Here is a 17,130-nt window from a genome sequence, read left to right on the forward strand (position 1 = left end):
TCAGCTGTTTCTCCATCACGTGAGAGCCCAGAGCACACCCAGGCTGAGGGTGCGTTAGGAAAGAGAGGGCCTCCCCGCCTGCAGCCAAAGGTCCCCTCGAGGGACATCTCAGTCTCTAGGAGCTGGCAGGGGTCTGTCCTTTCACAGATGAGCAGGGAGGAACAGATGGCAGAGTTGAGGCTGACCTCTGTCCACATGTCTGCCTTCGGTCTACCCCGCACATTAGAGAAAGTGTCGGATAGGAGGGAAGGAAAAGAAAATTAAAAAAAAAAAAAATCTCAAACCAATGCACAAAAGGTTTAACAAAGGATCACAGATGCCATTTTTGTAATACCTCTCTCTCTTTTTTATTTTTTTTGTTTTTTTTGTGTGTTTGTTTTTGAGATAGAGTTGTGCTCTTGTCGCCCAGGCTGGAGTGCAGCAGTATGATCTCGGCTCACTTCAACCTCTGCCTCCCAGGTTCAAGCGATTCTTCTGCCTCAGCCTCCTGAGTACCTGGGATTACAGGCGCACACCACCATGCCTGGCTAATTTTTGTATTTTTAGTAGAAACGGCGTTTTACCATGTTGGCCAGGCTGGTCTCAAACTCCTGATCTCAGATGATCCACCGGCCTTGGCCTCCAAAATTGCTGGGATTACAGATGTGAGCCACCATGCCCAGCCAATACCTCTGTCTTTCTACTGCCTGCTTCCTGGAGTGGCTGGGGAAGGGCTAGTCTGTCTGCAACATAAACCAGTGACTGCTTTCTCCACCTGACGGTATGGGGTGCCAGGCAAAGCGATGGGACTCCCTCCTGCAGTTTGCAGAGGGGCAGATGCCAGTGCTTTTATACTCGGGGTAGAGAAGGAATTCGAAAGCAGCCGCACCTTCCCCTCTGAACGACATTCTTGGGTTCTTGCTGGGGCTGGGCCGAGTTCAGCACACACATCCTCACCAGCACCCATCCTGGCACAGGCTGCAGCTCACACACAGTGCCCTGCGGGTGTCCCACCAGCACTCGCCCCCCAGCCTTCACTGCACTTGGCTTTCAGCCTCTCTGGACACTTCCTGGGACCACCCACAATTGCCCTTCATCTTCTCTCAGCATGATTTTCCAGAAGGATTAGTCTAAGCGTAAACGCCATAGGCCTTCTGGCCCTCCAAAAAAAAAAAAAAAAAAAAAAAACACGTTTTCTTTGTGAAGTAAAATTAGACTCTTAAATCTGCAAAGAAAACTGTTTATCTTACAAATTTATTCTTTTTATTGGGCCACACATATCCAAGATAGAAAGATAAAAGGAAAACAGATACAGGCCGTCACTTAGAGTGATGTATAATGAGGCAGGGCTCATCCTCATGTTCTGCAAAATGTTCCACAGTGCAGAGCGGCCGTATTGCTATTTTTATCTGTAATATGGTCTGGGCAAGTCCTTCCCAAAAGCTCCAGGAGAAATATGCCCTCCCTCATTTCCCCTGCAGTGTCTTCTTTTTTGTGATTCTTTTTTTTTTTGAATATTCAGGGGTACATGTGCAGGTGTGTGGCACGAGTATATTGCGTGATGCTGAGGTTTGAGCTTCTAATGATCTCGCTGTGCAAGTAGTAAGCACAGTGGTCAATAGGTAATTTTTCAACCTTGCCCCGCTCCCTACTTCCCTGCCTTTGGAATCCCCAGTGTCCATATATATTTTTTGAGATAGGATCTTGCTGTGTCGCCCAGGCTGGAGTGCAGTGGCGTGATCCCGACTCACTGCAGCCTTGACCTCCCAGATTCAAGTGATTCTTGTGCCTCAGCCTCCCCAGTAGCTGGGACTACGGGCATGCACCACCACACCCAGCCAATTTTTGTATTTTTAGTTTTACCATGGTTTTGCCATGTTGCCTGGGCTGGTCTGGAACTCCTGACCTCAAGTGATCTGCCAACCTCAGTGTCCCAAAGTGCTAGGATTACAGGTGTGCACCACCACACCTGGCCTCCAGTGTCTATTGTCCCCACCTTTGTGTCCATGGGTATCCAGTGCTTAGTTCCCCCTTGTAAGTGAGAACATGAGGACATTCTCCTGCAGCTTTATTCCATAGCGGTTCCTTGCTACTGCTCTCTGGTGGGCTCCTCTGGAAGAAGCTTTAGGGGAAGGTCCAGATCATGCCACAGGCGACCCTGCAGGAATTACACTTTTTTTGTTTGTTTGTTGCCCAGGCTGGAGTATAGTGGTGCAATCTCAGCTCACCACAACCTCCACCTCCTAGGCTCAAGAGATTCTCCTGCTTCAGCCTCCCGAGTAGCTGGGATTACAGACACGCACCATGACCACCTGGCTAGCTTTTGTATATTTAGTAGGGACGGGGTTTCACCCTGTTGGCCAGGCTAGTCTTGAACTCCTGATCTCAAATGATACACCTGTCTCAGCCTCCCAAAGTGTTGGAATTACAGACATGAGCCACTGTGCCTGGCCCAAGAATTATACTTCTGAAACCTGCCCCTGCCTACCTCCATCCTGAAGCCAACATCCAGGACACCTAAGTCCTGCTTATAATTCAAATCAACAGTGATTGGCCTCCTAACTTAAATTGGCTATCTCGACTATGTCGCCAGGAGCACTTGGGCAGAATTTTAATCAGGCTCATCATTGTTTGAAACTGACCTTCATGATCCCAGCAAAAGGGAAGCTGAGGGAGGCCGGGAGGGCAAATGCAGCATGCTCAGGGTTGGGGTGGGTGGGAGTGGGAGAGGGGTAGAAGGAGATGGCCTTCCTGCTGTCTAAAGCTAGGGTGTGGTTGGCTGGAAATGACATCTGGTCATCACTCCCTCTGGCAGCAGCTCCTGGTAGACTCAAGCTGCAGGACATAGAGCCGCTGTGACTGTATGTAGAGCATTTGTCTGATGGTGACTTTGCAACACTCTCTTGTGCCTGTTTGCCCTGATCAATCAGCCGTCTTTGGGGGCCTTTCCACATTTATTTGGGCAACCACAATCTAGGGCTTGGTGGAGTGACTTTGAGTTCTAGATGTGGATGAGCCTAACTTCCTACTTGTGCAAAATTATAAGAAAAAAAAGCTAGGTAATTATACCCTTTTAATAGCTCTCCAATGATGGTTAGAAGAGTTGGGGCGAATAAGATTAAAGTGAGATTTCAAATATAAATAACTTTGCCTGGGTGATGATACGGTCGTACACAATCCAACTGCAGAGAGAATGCTCCAAGCCAAGAGTTTCCACAGTTGCTTAGAGTGAATACTCAAATAAGAATTAAATGTGTCACACCTGGTGTAGTGGCTCATGCCTATAATCCTTGCTCTTTGGGAGGCTGAGACGGAAAGATTGCTTGAGGCCAGGAGTTCAAGACCAGCCTGGGCAACAAAGCAAGACCCTGTCTGTACAAAAAATAGAAACTTAACGAGGCATGGTGGCCTGCACCTGTAATTCCAGCTACTTGGGAAGCTGAAGCAGGAGGATCACTTGTGCCCAGGAATTTGAGGTTGCAGTGAGCTATGATTGTGCCACTGCACTCCAGCCTGGGTGATAAAATGAGACACTGTCTCAAAAAAAAAAAAAGAATTGAATGTGTTGGCCTTCATCTTTCTCATGGTCTACAAGTCTGTCCCTTTTTGGCTGTTAGCAGAGAACCCCAGGAACAGACGTTGAGGAGTAAAAACAGTCTGCATTTTCCATTGCTTGGAAGGCACAGATCTTATTTATTGTAATCTCTGCAGAACTCGCAGATCTCATTACCCCATAATGTTCCCTCGTTCTCCTCGTGGGATTTACCATGAGGCCTAGAGGGTGGGCTGGAAGCTACGGTGAGGACCCCGCTATCCTCAGGAGCTTAGATTCTGTGCCAGGCCTTCAGACTCCTGCTCTGTGGGGAGGTCCACGACTGTGGAAGAAAAGTGAGCCCAGAGAAGGTTCTCTTGTTTCTCCTCCTTGAGTTCCCAATTGTCATCTCTTTGGTAGTGTGATGTCAGGCCTCGGGGGTTGCAATAACATATCCTCCAACCACTAGACATTTTTCCAGTTTTATTTACTATTATGTCCCACAATTTCTTTGCAGAAGGCAGCCATATGTAAATTTTATTCCGTTTTCTAATGGTTTGGGTTACATAACAAATAACAGCAGGAAGGAAAATTTGTATCGATACTTGACAGAGGAAGTTCTCAAGTCACTGCAAAAAGATGTGTCTGCAGTGCTGTAAGTTTATGGGAGTTTTGCAGCTGAGTCTCTGCATATGACTTTGAATATGTCACTATATGTTTATCATGGGCTAATTGTGGAATCACATTTCCATACTTTTTCTTCTCCCTTTCATGAGATTACACCAGCCAGTGATGGATACAAGACTCTACAAGGAAGAAATGATCAGTTTTGGATAATTTTCTTTCCTGTCCCAAAATAGCCATATGTCTGCATGTCTTAGGGACTCAGCTGACACACATTTTTTTTAATTTGTTGCTTGCTGTAATGCAAATATGATTTCAGTCTTATAGTGAACTCTACAGTGAGTCCATATTATAAATTAATCAGATTCAACAAACACCAACATTTTTAAACTTTTGAAAAAAAAAATATTTAATAGGAACTAAGCAAAAGAAGAAATCAAACCAGCTGCTGACACAGCTGTTTCTTTTCTTGTTTAATTCAGTTCAATATAAAGGTACCATATGCTGCTTAAAATGATGATAGGCAAGATGAAATAATTTAAGAGAATAACAAGAAAATACATGAATTGTCAGCATTCTGTCAGATTTAAAGAATGAAATAGACAGGTGTAGTATTGACATGTTTAACTTCGTGTGGTGTTAGCAGTTTTGGTGCGAACAACTCCTGACATGTGCTGAAGTGATGTGAGAACGTTTCTCCTTCGCTGCAGACATTGGCGAGGAGGCTGGGAGATCCGCCGGCGTCCAGCAACCGGCGCTGCTTCGCGACAGAAGCCTGGGCTCGGCCATGAAGGACTGCCCGTACTGTGGGAAAACTTTCCGGACATCCCATCACCTTAAGGTGCACCTGAGGATACACACAGGTGAGAAGTCTGAGTGCATCCAGGGGCACAGCCCAGAGGAGGAGGAGGCCCCCATCCTGCCTGCTTTCTGGCCCAGGTCCACAACTGTGTGGGTCACTAAGTCTGGAAGGTTCTCCCTGGGCCTGTCTAGCCGCCACTGTGTGGATCATAAGCGGCCCTCATTTCCTGATTCGTCCCTTAACTAACATTCACCTTGCAAATGACGCAGGAACTCGTAAATGTAGACTCGGATGGTCCCAGCCTACATAACTGGGTCGCGTCTGAGCCTCTAGGGCATTTTGCTAATGGTTTCCTTCTGCTGTATTGAAGGGGTCCCTCCCCACGCCCCTGTATGAACCAGGAGTCTCCCAGGTGTCAGTGATGGGGTCTCAGCTCAAACCTTCCTAAGTGTAGAAGGGAATGAAGCCACTTCCCCAAGCAGCCAGGTAGAACAGGCTTTAGCCCGGCCTGCGTTACTTGCCCAGACCTGGGACAGGGCAGCTGGAGTCAATCCCCATTACTCCATGTGGCGTGGAGGAAAAGTGACTCTTTCCTGTGTCTCCTCAAAGGAGAAATTGAGATGCTCTTAGGCAAACGGGGGCAAGTGGCTGCTGCACCTCTTTGGCAGTTTCTCATGTTTTGGTGTCACACCGGCCGAGGACTGGCTGGCAACAGGGAGTTCTCTGTGTCCCTCAGTCATCATCCTTTTTAGCTTTTCTGCTTGTTGCTTGCACATTGCCAATATAAAAAAAAAATCTGTTGGAGATATGGACACTTCCATTTTCTTTGATTTTCCTCCTGACACTTTATCTATTGGAGTATGAGCTGCTTCAGAGGCTAGGCAAATATGCCATCTATTTTCAAAAATAATTGTGGTTTATTTCCCAAGGAATCGATAAGGCTGTGGGTTGCACAGGAATATTGAGTGCATGTGGGCCGCGTGGGCATCGCGTTGGGGGAGACAAGAAGCCCCTCACCTGGAGCCTCACCTGGTCCCCACAAATCTCCCTGACACTGAGGGAAGCCTGAGGACAGATGGGCACAGGTGGCCATGGGCTGAGTCACTGGCCCTGCTCATACTGCATGCCTCTCTTGGAGTCATCTCAGGCCAAAGAGGTGTCTTTTAAAACAGTCCTCCAGGTCCCACTACTCTCCCAAACGGCCTCATACCACCTGCCCATGCCTTGCCCCTGGCCCCATCCTGCCCCCTTCTTCATCCTTGGCACCTTTCTGAAACACCGCCTGCCTTCTTCCTGTTCCTCAATGCAGAATGCCTGTTCCAGCTGCAGGACCTGTGTTTCTGCCCCTCCCTCCACCTGGAATCTTCCTCCAGGTGATCCCTGGAGACTTAGCTTCACTGGGATCTATTCAGAGAGGCTGACCCTGACTACCCCACCTAAAACAGCCCTCACATCCCCTGCATTATCTTCTTTATAAATTTAACAGTTTCAGAAATAACCCTGTTGGGGTTCATCACTTATTTGTCTCCCACCAAGCAGTGTCTAAGATTTGCACAGGTGGCAATATTGTCCATCTTTTGAATTGCTCTCATTTCTATAACCCCAGGGTCTGCAAGGGCATCTTACACCCAGTAGAGCAGATGAATTTATTTGAAAGATTGAATGACAGAAGAAATGCTCAAATAAGTGAGTGACTCCTCCTATCTTCCCTGCATTGTTCAAGGTGGCACGGAGGAGTCAAGGGCTGTAGGGAAAGTGGTCCCTTCCCCAGGGAACACAGGAACCCATCAGAAACCACGGCCTGGCAGTCAAGCTGTAAGTGCTGGTTTCTTGGGCATAGACAAAGTGGAAGATCCTCTTCCCAGGAGTTTAGGGAGGGGGCCTTGCATTCTGATCTCAGGGTCTTTGCCTTTTGAACTTCTCTGCCAGATACTTGCATGGCTTGCTGCTTCCCCTTCAGGGTCTGGCTCTGATGCCCCCTTCTCTATGAGGCCCACCCACGTGGCAGTGCACCCCCCACTCCACCAGGACTTTCTAGACCCCTTTCCTTCCCTGTGTCACCTCTCCATAGTGCTCACAGCATCTGACATACTATGCCTTTGTATTTTGTTGTTGTTTCTCTCCATGCACTAGAATGTGAACTCCTTGAGAGCAAAGGCTGTGTCTGTTTGTCCAGCTGCGTCCCCAGCCTAGAACAGAGCCTGACCCATGTGGGCACTCAGAAAGTATTTGCTGACCCAGGCATTCCTGCGTCAATTGGTGAAAGTGACCAGGCTCGAAGGCAGTCAGCCCAGACATGTGGTTTTCTCAGATGATGCTAATGTCCATTTTCCTCCCCAGATTGGACCCAGAGTTGTGGTGGTGGTTGGTTGGGGCGGGGACCTACAGACTGCCAGGATACGGGCGGTGGTCCACAGGGCACCCACCCTTAAGCTGTCTGCAGGAGTGTGGAAATCAGGCCAGGCTTGTCTTGTGTATTTCATGTCGATACAGAACACTGGACCACGTTTCCCAGCCAGGGGTGGCTCTCCATGGGTGATGTCGGCCTTGCAGAGTGTAAGAGTCAGTGAGGAATGGCGGTGCCTCTCAACAAGGGGCTTCGCTAACCGTGTTGCCCCAAGCCCAGTCAGCTTCCCTGGACATAAGAGTAGACACTCCACAGAATATTTCCAGGCAACTTACGGCCAAGGCTGACAGACGTTCGAGGGAACCTGGGAGAGAGCAAATGGTTACTGCTCTTCGCAGTTTTCAAGCTTGAGGAAGACTAATGTTTCTGAACTGCTTCACAAACCTCGGAATAGTCTTTAGAGACATTGAGAGAGACAAGATAGGGCCATGGACAGAGGCATTCTGGAAACTTCCTAGAATCAGAGAGAAAATGAAAGAAGCCATGGAAACATCACACCACCTCCACCACCCCTCCGAAGCAGCATTTGCCTTGTGTAACAGGCAGAATGGTAACCAGATAAAGATCAATTTCCTTTTTATCTAAGAACAAAGAAGCTGGAAAATGCTTACACTTGTGCATTTGAATAGAACAGAAAGTGTTACATGTTATAAATCACCCAAATAAACATCTATTATGACAATGTAAAAGTGTAGATTACACAAGTAATTAAAAATCAAAATCAACGTATTTGTTAATAAGTGATTTCATGTGGGACTCAAGTTGGTGAGAGGCCCTGACTGCCTTCTCTTTTGGCCCCGGTGTCTCTCCTTGCTCCAAATACCATACAGTTTTTGTATTTCTAAATGACACGGCCAGAGGACAGCAGTCTCATTATGAAACACAAATACATGTGCTCCAAAATGCCATCTTTTTTGAAGTTTTTAAACAACGAACCCGTATGAGCACATTTTAAAACCCAACGTGTAATAAATATATTTTTAATTGGGATATGAGGTGGCACCTTCTCTGTATTTTTTCTGTCTGACTGCATATTTATTGGAAGTCTCGATCATGTAACATCAATGGATAAAACCTCTCTCCTTTTTCTCCCCACTGCATTAACTCAATTACTGTTTCTCTTCTCCTAACACTTGTTTATTGGAGAGGTGCTGACTAGATGTACCAGTCAGGTTGCTGTGAACATCTGGGAGCCCAGGAGAGCCTATGAGTCACTAGGATGTTTCTGGTGCACCCTAAGCTTCAGCCAGGTCCACAGGGGACCAAGGGGAGACTCCTGCAGGACCTCGGGAATCCCCAAGGCCATCAGATCCTGGAGGCTGCCTCACTCTGGCTCCAGGCAGGGCAGACGTTGATGGCTGCTTGACCCAGAGAGGGCTGAACTTCTCTCCTCATGGAAACATTACCCTGGGCAGACTAGGGTCCAATCACTGGATATGGGCAATTTTTCTTCTACAGCATAGTGTTTGTGTTTCGAATTCAGAGCCAGTTATTGCAGGCTCAGAAAGGAGACTGCATCAGTCAGGGTTCTCCAGAGAAACAGCACCGATAGGAAATGTATATATGGCCAGGCACAGTGGCTCATACCTGTAATCCCAGTACTTTGGAAGGCCGGAGTGGGAGGATTGTTTGAGCCCAGGAGTTCAGGACCAGCCTGGACCATGTAGTGAGATCTCATCTCTATAAAAGGAAAGAAAAGAAAAGAAAGAAAAGAAAAAAAAAAAAAAAAGAAAGAGATATGCTACACACACAGAGACACACAGAAACACACAAGAGATTTATAAGAAATTGGCTCAAGTGATTATGGAGGCTGAGAAGTCCTAAGATCCAAAATCTGTAATTGGTGAGCTGGAGACCCAGAAGAGCTGATGGTGTAAATTCCAGTCTGAGCCTGAGCCAGAATGCAGGAGACCAATGTCCTAGCTGAAAGACAGCCAGGCAGAGCAAGCGCACTCCCCCTCGCTCAGCCTTTTGTTCTATTCACGCCTTCAACGGATTGGACAAGGTGCACCCACATTGGAGAGGGCCACCTTCTTTACTCAACCCACCCACTCAAACGTTCATCTCATCCAGAAACATCCCCCACGGACACACCCAGAAGAATCCTTAACCAAATATCTGGGCACCCTGCCGCCCAGTCAAATTGACACAAAAATTAACCATCACAGAGATACATCAGCAAACATCTAGTTGTAACATGCAACGGGGAGGGCGCATGTCCCCAGAGTCTCCTGAGAGGTTGGCAAATCATTTCAGGATTGGTCTCCATGCGCACATGCCATTCTTTGCCTCCACATCCCCTCCCTGCGCCCGACCTTGGGAAGCCAGGTGCCTGGGGGTACTCTGGAGGGTCTGGTGTATCTGTTTTGTGTGCACAGGAAGCAGGCAGATGCTGACAGATCCCTGAAAGGCTGGGGGAGGCTTGGCCCCCTGATGGGTGAACACCTCCTGCATGGCTGTGGGACTCCTGGCTGGGTTCCCTAGGGCGGCTCTCCCATGTGTGGGTTTTTCAGGATGGGGTTGTTGTCTCAAGGAATGACCACTGTAGAGAAATGTAATAAGCAACTTCACTCGTGAAAACTTGGAGGCATGAAAGTTCAGGGACTAATTAAAAATAAATCTCATTAGTTTCTTCCCCCTCTCGAGTTCTGCGAGTGGTTTATTAATCTGGTTTTGATGTGCCGCATGTTCCAGCCCTGAGTCGGAACCTCTTTGTTGGAATGGATCCGCACAGGGAAGTCAGTGGTGGTTTCCCAGGGGTCTCAGGCTGCGGTCACGAGGGACTCAGCACTGGGCTGAAGGGCACGCCCGGCAACCCCGAACTCCTGGCTGCTGTCTTCACGGCACAGCCCCTGGATGCTGGCTGGGCCTTCACCTGTATTCTTGTCCCTTTCCTATAGGACCAAAGAGGGTTGTGGAAGGGAAGGAGTTCTCCTTTGCAGCCCCCAAAGGACTGCACACCCAGTCGGGTGTAGGGAGGGAGGCCTGGGCATTATCTTGCCTTGTGACTACAAAGCATGACAGCAACTGGCTGAACACAGAACTCAGCCCGCGGGGGTGGAGTAACGGCACAGTAACAGTGATGGTAGTTCCCACGTTCTGTCCACGCCCACATGCAGACACTGTGCTAGACACTGCGCATTAACTCGCTCCTTCATCCCTACAGCACCTCAGTTACCAAGGCTCCATCCCCTGCCCCACTGCAGGGGAGGGCGCTGAGCCTCAGAGACAGAGACGTGAAGTTATCCCGCCCCGGAGTTGCCCAGCATTGGATTAAAGGTTATAATCAGATCTGCCTAATTCAGAACCTCATTCTCTTCACCGCTGCACTGTATTGCTACTTTTCTTTTTTTTTCTGAGTGAATTTCTGAGTGCTGTTTTTTTTTTGTTTTTTTTTTTTCTTTTACTTTTCTGAGTGAATTTCTGGCTTGTTTTAGGGAATTAATGCAACATTTCTTTGACAGTGTGTGTCCACACCATACCCAACAAGAAGGAAAGAAGTGACTTGTACTCACAAGTGGTGTTGGTGCAGCCTCCAGGGAATTTAAAAGGGAAGTACTGTGCACCCCGGCTCCTCCTTGACCCCCCCTCCTACTGGCCCCAGGCCAGGCTTCCTTGGCCCCACGTGCTTGGGTTTCCCCACTAGCACAGCAAGGTTAGGGGAGTGGTGAGGCTTGGTCACTGTGGCATGTGGAGGCGCTCTGACCTCCTGGGATGGAAACGGGGTGGATGTGGGTGGGAGTGGAATCACTTCCAGCATGACAGAGTTGATAAACTTCTCATACTATGGTGGAAACCACCTTTCATCTTCAAAGTGCTTCCCGAGCAGCGGCTGATACATAAACATGGGTGGAAATGAAACTTCCAGCCAGCCCCATCCAGGTGCCTTACTTATGGCTGGTGTCTACGTCTCTTACCTTTGATGCTTCTATGTAAGGTAACCAGGCTGTTTTCACACACTGAGTAAATATAAAAGCACCTTGCACACATTTTCAAAAAGAAATCGGTTAAAATGGGCATCCTTCTCATTTCCTTTTCCAAAAGGAGAGCACATGTTGTTGCCATTAGTGGGGGAGCAGCCACCTGAGTAATGATGAAAAAATTTAAAAAAAAAAGATCTCCAAAAGAAGATAAGTCTTTTTTTCTTTTTGTTTTGAATTAAAATTCCATCATTTTTCTATTTCCAAGATGAACTAAAAGCCTGGTTTATTCCTCCTCGGTTCCCGATCCTTGCTTTTGCTGCCTTAATGACATCCTAAACTTTTGTTGAAAATAATTGATTGAATTTAAATTTCCTTAAAAGTTGAAGAGGTAATGTTACAGTATAAATTTCCTACCAAACACTAAGTAGGGAAATATCCATTAGTGAAATTAACTACAGTTTCTAGGTAGCTAACAATGTGCTGTATACAGTAGGGCATGGCTAATGAACACTGCAGTGGGTGATATTTCATTATACAAATTAATGCTCACATTTTAATGGGAAAGTCACATAATGAATCTGGGCTTCAGTGACAGCAATTAGAGACACAGATTGTCCCCTTCTGGACAAGGCACTGTTTAGCAATAAGCAGCTGTGTGAAAAGTCTTCAGGTTTACAACATATATATGCTTTGGGGGAATTAGTGTACAATTTATATTAATGTACTGAAGCTTTGCTGCAAAGACACCACCATATTTATCTCTCCTGGTGTTAACTAAGTAAAGACATGGAGAAGGACTGAATAAATATCAAATTGAGGATGCAAATACAGGAAAATACTCAGTTGCTCAACTTAAAAGTGAAACAGTTTTAGAGATTTAGCAAAAAAATAAAAACCAAAAAAAAAATTAGAAGCATGAATCACGTCTTAAATCTCAAAATGGTTTCCAAAGAGAATAATATGAATCCACCTGTTATTTTTGGAGAGGTGCTGGTGGGAACTTGCTCTAAATAGCTCCAGAATAACTCCCTGGAACAGTGAGGGTTCCATTTACATATCAAGAGCAAAGTAGAGGCTCAGAATTATAAAAGATATGACCATGTAAAAATAGGTACAGTGAACTAATTAAACCACCTGGTCGTATATTTCTAAAAATGGATGATACAGTGACTTGGGAGAGGTTATCAATGATATTTTAAAGCTAAATATATATCTTATGCCATATGTCAGTGGGAAGTTGGCTTACTGTTTGGCAGTTCCAATAATTTCATTAATCCCTTGGAATGATGAACTGCAGCTTTTTAATTTCATTATACCTTTTCTAGCAAAACTCTTCTTTCTAGAAATGCATTGTTTGGGCCCAAATCTTACTCCTTTAAAATATAGTGAGAGGTTTCCCCGCAGAAGGCTACCAGTGTTTCTGGCTGCTTCCTTTAGTGGGCAAAGGGCTCTATTCTGCACATTTCACAATGACCGCCTGCTCCAGATCCCATCTGTAAAATGGAGCACTGTGACCCTTCAGTGTTTGAAAAGTTTTGAGATAGGTACCAATATTTAAAAATTAAGATACTGCACACAGATATCTCATAGATACGATACTTTTCTTTTATTCTTTTCTTTATTTTAGAGACAGGGTCTCACTCTATCACCCAGGCAGGTGGGCAGTGGTGCAATCATAGTTCACTGCAGCCTTCAACTCCTGGACTCAAGCGATCCTCCTGCCTCAGCCTCCCGAGTAGCTTAGACCACAGTTGTGTGCCACCACACCTGCTTAACTTTTAAATTTTTTGTGGAGATGAGGTCTCCCTGTGTTACAAGCCTGAGCCACCATGCCTGGCCAAGACTTTTCTTGGAAAAATCAAAGGTTGTAGTGCCCACAGTTGGTTAGAGTTGAGTGACACTGTGCTCCAGGAGAGAATGGCTGTTTTGCATACTCATCTAATCTGCCTGGTTCTGCCTGCATGCGAGTGTGTGGCACATATAACAGATAAACACAAAGCAATGAACCACAAACATCATGGAGGTCACCAGAGGACTCAGGACCCCCTGGAAACCTTGGGAGACAACCTGAGTCATCCCCTCAGTAGATGGGACTCATTTATGGCCTAAGTGGCCAATCAATCAACTAGACAGAGCTGCTGGCAGGGTCTGGGGCTGCCTGTACCTTGGGGCCGCCCAGGCAATGCAGGCCTGAGTCTCAGGCAGAGTCCAGCCTTGGTTGGGCAGGGCTAGGCAGGTCCAATGCCTGGCTCCTTTGGCATGGATCTGGCCATGCCTGGAGGCCTGGGATTTGCTAGAGTTAGCCCAGAGAGCTTGGGCAGAAGAGTGCATCCAGATGCAGAGACCTTGGCTGGGAAGCTGTTCTCAGCTCAGGTAGACTCAGCATCTGCCTGTGCCAGCCAAATGAAAGAGTGGACATAGACCGTGCCCTGGAGGCTGTGAAATGTGCTGTTAGGCCTCTCCGCCAGGCTGCCGCCCCACCCCATCTAGGCCAACATTGTGAGAAGTTTGCCTCCTGAGCACTCTGAAATGGGCCCTTTGGGGAAGGAATACCAGGGAAACAGCTGGGATGTTTCCAGTGGAGCACAAAGCCCTAGGGCTGCTGGGGTTCTAAGGAGGTTCCCAGCTCAGCCCCTGGATGTACCTGGCTAGAAACACGCCCTGGCTGGGGCTCACTTTCATCTTCAAAACATTTCCCTGTGCCTCTTGTTGGATAGGAAGCCCAGACACGGGAGCGAGGGCTTTGAGACAGACGGCAGGAGTGGTTCTTCCAATCATTTAGTGATTACGAGGAAATTAAAATTGAGCTTGTTTCTTTGTGAACATAAATCCAAAGGGGAAGGGTTTATCCCCTGGAACAACATGCGGAGCACTTAGCTGAGGAATTGGGATGATCAGAAGAAACCACCCAAACCAAGCCCTTTAGCGACCCGGCAGGAGGTGGAACTGTATAGAGAAATGGACAGGAAGAGCAGGGCAGCCCTTTCATCCCAGTGCAGAAGGCAGAGGAAGCGTGGGTGGAGAGCTTTCTAGAACCTTGCATAGCACGTGCACTCAGAAAACACTTGAAAGCTCATGAAGCAGTCCCTAATTCACCAGGCCTGGGCCCGTGGAGACTCCAGTGCTAGGAATTAGCCTTTCTTGTTTCTCAGCTCTGGCTTTTATTCTCTGGAGCTGTGAGAGCCAAGGCCTATTTTGAACTCTAAAGACAGTGGGTGGAGTGAAGGGGTGCTGTCCTCCTGCACACCCACATGCTATATGTGAGTGTGAGAGTGAGTGTGTGTGCATGAACTCTGCTAGCCTACTATACGATATGTCTCCTCCAAAAGACATGAGAGCAGGGGACCTGGCTCTTTGGATTTTACTCAGTTTCCAGGGCCAAGAAGGGAGGTTGCAGGTGTTTATTCATTCATCCATTGGTTCATTCCATCAAAAAATGTGTGTGAATCAAAATGAAGGTTCCTGAGTCAGTGGGTGACACGTATGTTTATAAGTATTGCTGGCTCTATTCAGGAGACTTAGTTTAGCTCCTAAGTGAGCTTAGGATTGGGATAAGAACCCCACAGAACATGTGCTTCAACATTTCTTATTACAGGTTGAGGAAGAAAAAGTCCCAAGACTGGGATTCTGTGTCCAGTGGAGTTCAGAGTAGCATGGGTGTCCAGTCCCTAGTCCAGATTCTCAAATACCTCCTGAGGTCTAGATTGTCCTCCCTGCTGAACCATTCATGGTTCCCACTTCAAAGGCACTTCCAAGGAAGGCTGCCTATAATGGTTCCCCACTCAGGATCCACAGAGGGCCACCTGGGAAAGTCCCAAAAGATCCTAAAACCAAGTTTGCATCTTTGGCCAATTAACTCAGAATGTGGGGAGGAGGGACCAGGTATCAGCACTTTGTCAAGACCCCAGGGCAGTTCCAGGTTGGTTTTTCAAGGGGTTGTCTTTACACTGTCTGCATCAGAATCACCAGGGACACTTAGAAGGCCAACTTCAACTTCTGCCCCCACCCCAGACCCAGGGAATCAGAACCGCTGTGCCTTAGGGCCAGAACTGGTGTCTTAGCACACTCCCCTGGTGGTTCTAAGGCACAATACATGCACAATACAGTTTGAGTACTACTGCTCCTGTGTTCCTTCTTTTTTTTGTTGCTGTTGGAGATGGAGTCTCGCTCTGTTGCTCAGGCTGGAGTGCAGTGGTGCGATCTCGGCTCACTGCAAGCTCCGCCTCCCGGGTTCACGCCATTCTCGTGCCTCAGCCTCCCGAGCAGCTGGGACTACAGGTGCCCGCCACCATGCCCGGCTAATTTTTTGTATTTTTAGTAGAGATGGGGTTTCGCCATGTTAGCCAGGATGGTCTGGATCTCCTGACCTTGTGATCTGTCCGCCTCAGTCTCCCAAAGTGCTGGGATTACAGGTGTGAGCCACCGCGCTTAGTCTCCCATGTGCCTTTCAAACCTGTATCCGTTGGAAATAGACATGCACATCCTCTGTGCATCCCCACCCAGAAAGGCAGCTCTCCACCTCCCCAGGCTTGAGAGGAAAGTCCACATTCCCCCTCTTTAACTCCTGCTAATGAATGTCCGTGCTTTGTCTACGGCCCCTTTGCCTGCCAGCTGCACGTAATCATTTCCAGGTGCATTTCTAAAACACAACCCGAGTCCCACCCGGCACCTGCGGGCCTCACCTCTGCAGGCTTTCATCGCCCGGCCCTCCCGCAGGGTTTGCTCTCACCCGTAGGCCAGGATCCTGAGTTCCTAGGTAGGCCTGCCTGCTGCGGGTCCCATCACAGCCCCTCTAAGTTTCAGGTACTGCCTCTGTCACACCTGATCACTGGGCTTCCAGGTAAGCTGAATCAGCTGTGACATCCTGCTGCCCAGAAGTGCCCCATCCCAGCCTGGCCTGCGATGCGATGTCTAAAAAGCAGTAGCTCAATGAGTCTGAGTCTAACCCGGGACTGACTCCAAGAAGTGGGAAAATACTGCCTAAAATTCTCTGGACCTTTACCCCAAAAGGGATAGAGACTTCCTCCTAGATCCATGTCATTGGTCTACTTAGAGATGACTGTGGCCTTTATGTTTAGAGAAACGGATTCGCTGCTGGGTTCCCTTCCTAGACTTAAGGGCCACCTCTGAAAGTGTCCAGAAGAGATCTCAGCGGCTCGTAGCACCTGACACCCTTGTTCTGATGAGGCAGGCAGGGTGTCCATGGCTCTGGCATCTCCTGCTCAGACATAACGTGTCATCTCCTGCTCAGAGCCAGGGTGGTGGCCCTCTTGCTCACAAAGTCCATGCCCCCAAATGCCCTGTGCCTGGAGGACTGGGACTCATGCCTTCTGCTGAGACTAGACACAGTGAAATGTCTTCAGAAGACACCATTCACTGATGATTTGCTGTTACTTTTTAGATCAGTCTATTTTATAATAGAACAGAGGAAGAGGAGGGGGAATAGTTGAGGTTCCTAGAAGAAATAATTGTGGATATCGACAGGGCATCATTGTAAATAAGAGAGTGGGGACTGTCACAGTCCCTATTCCTTCCAGAGAGCCTTTTGATTGCAAAGTCTAGAAAAGCCCTGGGATTGCTAACAAATTCTTGAAATATATTTAAATCTGCAGTCGTTTACCTTCTTTCCCTTCTCTGTCCCCCAGTGCCAGCACATGTAAGTTGTCTCTTCTGGTATCTTTCCACATTGTGGAAAGAACAATAGAAGTTGGGGGTGTTGAATTTAAATAAATATTTAATTCATGAAAATTATCTTATATGTTTTAAAACACTCTTTAAAGCTATTTTTATTCTCTAGAAAGCACTTATTATAGGTAAATTACACATTTTACTACCGGAGCATTAGGTTTGCCATTAGTACAAA

The 17,130-nt window shown here is 47.5% G+C and overlaps 1 protein-coding gene across 7 annotated transcripts in view; it reads left to right on the forward strand.

Annotated features, from left to right (window-relative positions):
- ZNF536 (zinc finger protein 536) overlaps positions 1-17,130 on the forward strand; it is a 490,720-nt gene that overhangs the window by 307,487 nt on the left and 166,103 nt on the right. For 5 of the 7 annotated variants that reach the window (XM_017873600.1, XM_017873601.1, XM_017873602.1 and 2 more), the window contains exons 4-5: positions 4,846-4,998; positions 10,809-10,895. In XM_017873600.1, the coding sequence (XP_017729089.1) occupies positions 4,846-4,998; positions 10,809-10,895 (240 nt within the window). The remainder of the gene's footprint in view (positions 1-4,845; positions 4,999-10,808; positions 10,896-17,130) is intronic. The other 2 variants (XM_017873603.1, XM_017873606.1) reach the window with 1 other exon arrangement.

This window comes from Rhinopithecus bieti, unplaced genomic scaffold (assembly GCF_001698545.2).
Source record: "Rhinopithecus bieti isolate Rb0 unplaced genomic scaffold, ASM169854v2 scaffold_7509, whole genome shotgun sequence".
NCBI classification, from domain to species: domain Eukaryota; kingdom Metazoa; phylum Chordata; class Mammalia; order Primates; family Cercopithecidae; genus Rhinopithecus; species Rhinopithecus bieti.